An 8,742-nucleotide genomic window follows, 5' to 3' on the forward strand; every position below is an offset into this window, starting at 1 on the left:
AGGTAACGGGTATACGTATGTACTGCACAACAGACGGGGCATTTCATCAGACAAGACGCTAGCTGAGACATTTACCATAAATTACGCCCCATAGGTTAACCTACCAAGACATTTATCAAACGTCTGACAAAACAGGTAAGATTTTACTCAGCATTTCGTTCACCTGTATAATAAGGTCGATAGTTACAATGTAGATGTATTACAATTGTAATCATACAAATATAAATCAGGCATGATTCTGTTTTTCAAACTAACGATATGCAGGAAGGACCGATTGAAAAGAATATAGAATGCGTTGTACAAGTTACAATTTAAAAATGCATTTTCTCTATCAGTTTGGAGTTTTCGAATCCAAAATGGTCATAATACAATAATAAAAGATACACAAGCGTATCGAATAGTTTTAATTACAAATCAATCAGAAGTGAATTGCTTCTTAAATTGTTCGGTTATTTGTTTCTTCGCTTTCGTTAAAACCCATTACAGTTAAACCACAACCTAAAAAGGAGAACGATTCTCATTGCCATTTTACTTCACCAGACCGAGAAATGGATTTTTAAAAAGTTTGAATTATGCCATGTTTACACATTCAGAGATGCGAAGGACAATACCGGGTACCTAGCATGATTTTAAAGTATAATCACATGCCAAATTAAGAGTGACTTGAATGTCAACTTTCACAAACATATACACGTTCTTGTTTGAGACCGGAACTTTTATGGCAGGTACAAATTTAGGTAACACCTACTGGTCAAAGGGGCATAACTCTTTCTTTACTGTCGTCTGCTAGTCAACATGATGGCCGACAGGGACAGACGATCAGACATCCTATCAAAAACGGCCCGAAAGAGAGGATTGCAGTGGTGGTAAAGTGTAAGGTTGTCCAGAGGGTTCTAATTTCATGCGACCTTTGTAAAACTGAAAAAATGAATCCAGATAAATTGTCGCGAGCTAGTTTATTCATAACAAAATGAAACACAGAATGTTGATTGATGTACGTAAGTGGACCGTTGGCTGGTAATGTGCCAAGTCTCTGTACTTTACACGTAATGACCCAGAACTACCTGACTGGGTACATATACTGTTGTATACGTGTGTATTACACGTTAGGACAAAGAACTACCTGATAAGGTACAATATACTTTTGTGTATGTGTGTATTATCTGTAACGACCCTGGACTACCTAACAGGGAACAGATAATACACACATACACAAAAGTATATTGTACCTTATCGGGTAATTCTTTGTCCTTACGTGACTGATCCTGGGCGACCAGGTAGCTCAGTGGTAGAGTGTCCGTCTAGAGTTCGGAGGGTTCCGGGTTCGAACCCGGTCTGGCTGCTACATTTTCTCCTCTCCTGTTACACGCGTATACAACAGTATATTGTACCCTAATTCCCTATACTACGAAATGCCATTTCTAACGGAATTTAAGATACATGCTTTCATGTTGTATGATTTTTACCTGCGATTTTCGCTATAATATGTACATTTTTACCTGACCTCGCCCGAAGGACCGCGGCGTACGTCGTCCGTCAACAATTTATTCAAACAGCTTATGCTTCATAACCCCTAATGATAATTTAATAATGAATGTGCTGACCCCAAGGGACCCAAGGGGCATCAAAAGTTTTAAGATAATTACAATCATGATGTAGATATAGGCCGCGTGGTCTTCCCCATCCTCGGGACTTGGATTATTAAGCACAATCATGTTGTAAAAAGAATCCTTTGGATCTTTTTACGCCTTTAGGGGGTCTGGAATTTCCGGATTTTATATTTGAAACCATTGAGATCCCCACCTCATAGCCATAAGATAGCATTGTTGAACATCAACAAATAAAGCTATTAACGAATTGAACATGACACTATTTTGACGTTTGGTAAAATTCAACCAGGTGAGCGATATAGGCGCGCCGGGCCTCTTGTTTAACTGTTAGAACCATATGTTACAAATTTTCGTGCGTGCGGTACTTAACTACTTTAACTATAAATGTGCATCACATTATATGTTCGCACAGTACGAACATCTATAAAGCTACTTCAACTGTAATGATACTGGACGTATTCAACTACTGAGCAGGTCCTCCATATTTTTGACATACCCTATCCCAGAACAACACAAACCACTATGCGCATTTGAGCCGAGCTGACAATAGAGCCGGGGTTTAATCAATCGAAACATTTCAAAAAGTTATACAACGATTTATATACATAAAGACACTAATAATCCACATTATGGAAAACCAGCGAGCCACCAAACCTTAAAACGTTGTTGTTGTTTGTTTGTTTTGTTTTTTTTACCGGAGAAAGGAAGTGCACCAGCACTAACGCTTCAGGTTTCTTAATGTATTCTGCGAAACGGAGGATTTTTTCATTAAAGTCTACTGCAATACACGTCCGCATATATAGCATTATTGAAAAAGTTAAAGTGTATCACGATACACGTCAGTACAGTACATATTTAACAGTTAAAGTGTACCACGATACACGTCCGTACAGTACATATTTAACAGTTAAAGTGTACCACGATACACGTCCGTACAGTACATATTTAACAGATAAAGTGTACCACGATACACGTCCGTACAGTACATATTTAACAGTTAAAGTGTACCACGATACACGTCCGTACAGTACATATTTAACAGTAAAGTGTACCACGATACACGTCCGTACAGTACATCTTTAACAGATAAAGTGTACCACGATACACGTCCGTACAGTACATATTTAACAGTAAAAGTGTACCAAGATACACGTCCGTACAGTACATCTTTAACAGTTAAAGTGTACCACGATACACGTCCGTACAGTACATATTTAACAGTTAAAGTGTACCACGATACACGTCCGTACAGTTAAAGTGTACCACGATACACGTCCATACAGTACATATTTAACATGTAAAGTGTACCACGATACACTCTGTACAATACATATTTAACAGATAAAGTGTACCACGATACACGTCCGTACAGTTAAAGTGTACCACGATACACGTCCATACTGTACATATTTAACATGTAAAGTGTATCACGATACACGTCCGTACAGTACATATTTAACAGATAAAGTGTACCACGATACACGTCCGTACAGTACATATTGAACAGATAAAGTGTACCAAAATACACATTCGTGAAGTACATATTTAAGTTAAAAGTTACCAAGATATATATTAAACAGGTAAAGTGTACCACGATGCACGTCCGTAGAGTACATATTGAACAGTAAAAGTATACCAAAATACACGTCCGTACAGTACATCATTAGCAGATAAAGTGTACCACAATACACGTCCGTACAGTACATATTTAACAGTAAAAGTGTACCACAATACACGTCCGTACAGTACATCTTTAACAGATTAAGTGTACCACAATACACGTTCGTACAGTACATATTAAACAGGTAAAGTGTACCGAGATACACGTCCGTACAGTACATATTGAACAGTTAAAGTGTACCACGATACACGTCCGTACAGTACATATTTAACAGTTAAAGTGTACCAAGATACACGTCCGTACAGTTAAAGTGTACCACGATACACGTCCGTACAGTACATATTTAACATGTAAAGTGTACCACGATACACGTCCGTACAGTACATATTTAACAGTTAAAGTGTACCAAGATACACGTCCGTACAGTACATCTTTAACAGATAAAGTGTACCACGATACACGTCCGTACAGTACATATTGAACAGATAAAGTGTACCACGATACACGTCCGTACAGTACATATTTAACAGTAAAAGTGTACCAAGATACACGTCCGTAAGTACATATTTTAACAGTTAAAAGTTACCACGATCAAGTCCTACCTAGCAGATTAACAGTTAAAGTGTACCACGATACACGTCCGTACAGTACATATTTAACATGTAAAGTGTACCACGATACACGTCCGTACAGTACATATTTAACAGATAAAGTGTACCACGATACACGTCCGTACAGTACATATTGAACAGATAAAGTGTACCACGATACACGTCCGTACAGTACATATTTAACATGTAAAGTGTACCACGATACACGTCCGTACAGTACATCTTTAACAGTTAAAGTGTACCACGATACACGTCCGTACAGTACATATTTAACATGTAAAGTGTACCACGATACACGTCCGTACAGTACATATTTAACAGATAAAGTGTACCACGATACACGTCCGTACAGTACATATTGAACAGTAAAAGTGTACCAAAATACACATTCGTGAAGTACATATTTAAGTTAAAAGTTACCAAGATATATATTTAACAGTTAAAGTATACCAAGATACACGTCCGTACAGTTAAAGTGTACCACGATACACGTCCGTACAGTACATATTTAACAGTTAAAGTGTACCACGATACACGTCCGTACAGTACATATTTAACACTTAAAGTGTACCACGATACACGTCCGTACAGTACATATTTAACATGTAAAATGTACCACGATACATGTCCGTACAGTTAAAGTGTACCACGATACACGTCCGTACAGTACATATTTAACATGTAAAGTGTATCATGATATACGTCCGTACAGTACATCTTTAACATGTAAAATTTACCACGATACACTCTGTACAATACATATTTAACAGATAAAGTGTACCACGATACACGTCCATACAGTACATATTGAACAGTTAAAGAGTATCACGATACACGTCCGTACAGTACATATTTAACAGTTAGAGTACCACGATGCACGTCTGTAGGTACATATTTGACTATTTTTTTCCAACCAAACCCGGTTTAATATGTTGTTTTGATTGAATTTAACCTCACATCAATAACATTTTATTCTTTCTTTACAGTGAGCACGCTAAGTGTTGACTTGAGCTTGAAACTACCGCACTAGTTTCGTCGTGAGAAGACAACCATATTGGACTAACCGGTGAGTACAATATTATGAAGAACTAAGTGTCCTCTGAATTTTTAATTTACTTCGAACCTTATGGCTATTGGTCCGACCGTATCCACATCTATTAGTCAGTTGTTATAAAACAGTTATAGATATGCGCAAAAATGCTACCTCTGTATTAAGGTTCATTGTCCCGATACACTTTTATATCTGCCAAGGTCAACCGGATTGCGCTTAACAAATGAATATTCCACTAGTATTTTCCATTTTGTTAGCCAAGCAAATATCGAGGTTGAATATTTTGCCTCGTTGTGATTGTTTTTGAAGTCAAAACATCAAACGTCAGCATTGCTGACCCGTACGTGTTCTGGTTTGATGCGTTGTCTAGTGACTATAATACTTACATCAGTAACTATGTGATACAAAATGTATAAAATGGGTTTAATAAATGTTATAATTTTAAGAGTTTGATATATTCCATACGACATAACCGCGAGTGTAAGATTCTGTTTATGATATGACTGATAGTATGAGCATAAATGAAACTAGCATGTCGAAAACTAATGTTATTACACACATCACACTGTGTTATTACACACATCACACTGGTGTTATTATACACATCACACCGGTGTTATTACACACATCATACTGGTGTTATTATACACACCACTGGTGTTATTACGCACATCACACTGGTTTCATTACACACATCACACTGGTGTTATTACTTACATCACACTGGTTTCATTACACACATCACACTGGTGTTATTACTTACATCACACTGGCGTTATTTCACACACCACACTTGTGTTATTATACACACCACTGGTGTTATTACACACATCACACTGATGTTATCACACACATCACACTGGTGTTATTACACATATCACACTGGTGTTATTATACACATCACACTGGTGTTATTACACACATCACACTGGTGTTATATACATACATCACACTGGTGTTATTACACACATCACACTGGTGTTATTACACACATCACACTGGTGTTATTACACACATCACACTGGTGTTATTACACACATCGCAATGTTGTTATTACACATGTCACACATGGTGTTATTATACACATCACACTGGTGTTATTATACACATCACACTGGTGTTATTACATACATCACACTGGTGTTATTACACACATCACACTGGTGTTATTACACACACCACACTTGTGTTATTATACACACCACTGGTGTTATTACACACATCACACTGATGTTATTACACACATCACACTGGTGTTATTACACATATCACACTGGTGTTATTATACACATCACACTGGTGTTATTACACACATCACACTGGTGTTATTACACACATCACACTGGTGTTATTACACACATCACACTGGTGTTATTACACACATCGCCCTGGTGTTATTACACATGTCACACATGGTGTTATTATACACATCACACTGGTGTTATTATACACATCACACTGGTGGTATTACATACATCACACTGGTGTTATTACACACATCACACTGGCGTTATTACACACATCACACTGGTGTTATTACACACATCACACTAGTGTTATTACACATATCACACTGGCGTTATTACACACATCACACTAGTGTTATTACACACATCACACTGGTGTTATTATACACATCACACTTGTGTTATTATACACACCACTGGTGTTATTACACACATCACACTGATGTTATCACACTGGTGTTATTACACACGTCACACTGGTGTTATTACACACATCACACTGGTGCTATTACACACATCACACTGGTGTTATTACACACATCACACTGGTGTTATTACATACATTACACTGGTGTTATTACATACATTACACTGGTGTTATTACATACATCACACTGGTGTTATTACACACATCGCACATCACACATGGTGTTATTACACACATCACACTGGTGTTATTACACACATCACACTGGTGTTATTACAAGCAGCATAGCTCTATCTGATTCATGACAGTATGGACCTGTGATATTTTTAAGCAAAATAAATATGTTAATTGTACATACGTTTTAATCCACCAGGCACTACCTCCCTGTCTCTCAGACGACATCATTCTTCAACAAAGAGCTGAGAGAACCGAGCACATCAATTATCTTACGATAAACTGGACTTGCATTAGTCGGTAAGTATACAGTACGTTTTTTTGTTTTTGTTTTTTTTTGTCCTTTTTTTATTTAATCTCTTTTTCTGGCTCAAGCGCACATTTGATCCAACTATCCTTGTGTATACACTTTTATATGATTTAATAAATTACTGGGTTTATCATCCCGTGAACAGTTATAGGGGTCATTTAAAAACGATATGTCTCTGTAGTAGTTGGTGGCTACCTCACTGAGCACCGTATGGAAGGCTGTGATATTCAGATCACTAATGATAAACTGTCCTGACAGTACGACAGGTTCTCTGACCTCAGTTTCCTATGTGTTAGAAGTTTTCTTTTCTGATTTTTCTTCATGAGCAGAGTTATCTGTGATTATTTTCCTAGTAACACTGGAATCTTCTAGAAAGTAGACAATATTGTATTAAATATGTCATGTGTGGGTGTGAACCACCGTATTTTTGGTGTGGATGTGGTCAATTTACATAAATGGCACAAAAGAATTGTAAAATGCCAGATTATTTGGCATTATACATTGATATAACATCCACTCCATGTAATATAAATGGATACTTGTCCCGGGGTGTTTGAAAAAACTAAGACAGGAATAAACTGGACTGTGACTGTTTTCGTCAAAAAACAGATACAACGGGTACTTTGGGCCTATATCAGTTTAAATCATGACGGTGTTAATACCTTACTACGGCTGACTTACTTCCGAACTAACGATATTTTTCTCGCCAAAAGTGTGTGAACTATCTGATGACGTATTGAGATTTTTTAGAATCCAATATATAACTGTACATATAACAATGTAGATGTGTGTTACTTATTGTGTCATTTCTTTGTTATACAGATACACAGATACACAAGAGGATCCAGATTGTCGCCGAACTCCATCTTGTCACGTTAAATTACTAATAGTCATGGCTTCAAAACTCGGCCGCTCAATTATCAAAGCACAGCGTCCTATAAGACCCAAAGGACAAGTAAAGTGTGATGTCCACAAACAAAATGAAGTCGTACTTTTATGTCAGGACTGTAAAATGTTAATCTGTTAAAATGTTCTATCACTCTCCATAAAGAACATATAAACAGTTTTCTAGAGATATGTGACATCAAAACACGACACAATCAAATACTCCAGGACTTTGTCAATGAGACAGACAATGTAAATATTCCAAAACTTAACCAAGAAATCATCTCATCTCGAACAAAAAAGAGTTCATGTAAACCTATGTACGATAAACTTCGCAAAAATATCATTGACAATACTAAAAAATGTAAGTTAGAGTTAGACAAAATCACTGAGGATTATATCGCACTTTGTGACAGGATGGAGGTGGCGGCCATGGACCTGATACAGACCCACATCACAGACCTGGAGAGTAGACTGAAAACTTTGAGGGAACTCTCATCAGAGTATAAACAGACTCTCCAGACAGGAACCAGTGTACTCGTGTACGACTCGGTAACAGAAATCCGGGAAATGGATCCAGACATCCCACCGACACCTAACATAGACATGGCCGAGTTTACTCCGGGTATAGACAGACTAAGTCACCTAAAACAGGCACTCGGGAACCTCAAACTTACTACTGACCATCTCCAGGCAGGATCGGCAACTAGTGGTCACTCCGACCAACGTCCAGTAGTCCGACCAAAACAGTCTACAGAGGCTGGTCAAGCGTCCACTGGAGAAGTCCGGTACAAACTTCGTGACCG

The 8,742-nt window shown here is 37.6% G+C and overlaps 1 protein-coding gene and 1 long non-coding RNA gene across 2 annotated transcripts; one reads left to right on the forward strand and one right to left on the reverse strand.

Annotated features, from left to right (window-relative positions):
- On the forward strand, positions 1-8,742 carry LOC117319197 (the record flags this gene model as incomplete). The annotated part of the gene is given in 4 exon segments (XM_033874034.1): positions 1-135; positions 4,829-4,908; positions 6,941-7,041; positions 7,874-8,742. A coding segment is annotated over 1 exon segment (488 nt), but the record flags the coding sequence as incomplete, so codon positions are not given.
- On the reverse strand, positions 560-1,178 carry LOC117319198. The gene is made up of 2 exons (XR_004530620.1): positions 1,009-1,178; positions 560-908 (listed from the first exon to the last, which is right to left on the reverse strand). It is a non-coding gene; the product is annotated as an uncharacterized LOC117319198 (long non-coding RNA).

Source organism: Pecten maximus, unplaced genomic scaffold, assembly GCF_902652985.1.
Source record: "Pecten maximus unplaced genomic scaffold, xPecMax1.1, whole genome shotgun sequence".
NCBI lineage: Eukaryota > Metazoa > Mollusca > Bivalvia > Pectinida > Pectinidae > Pecten > Pecten maximus.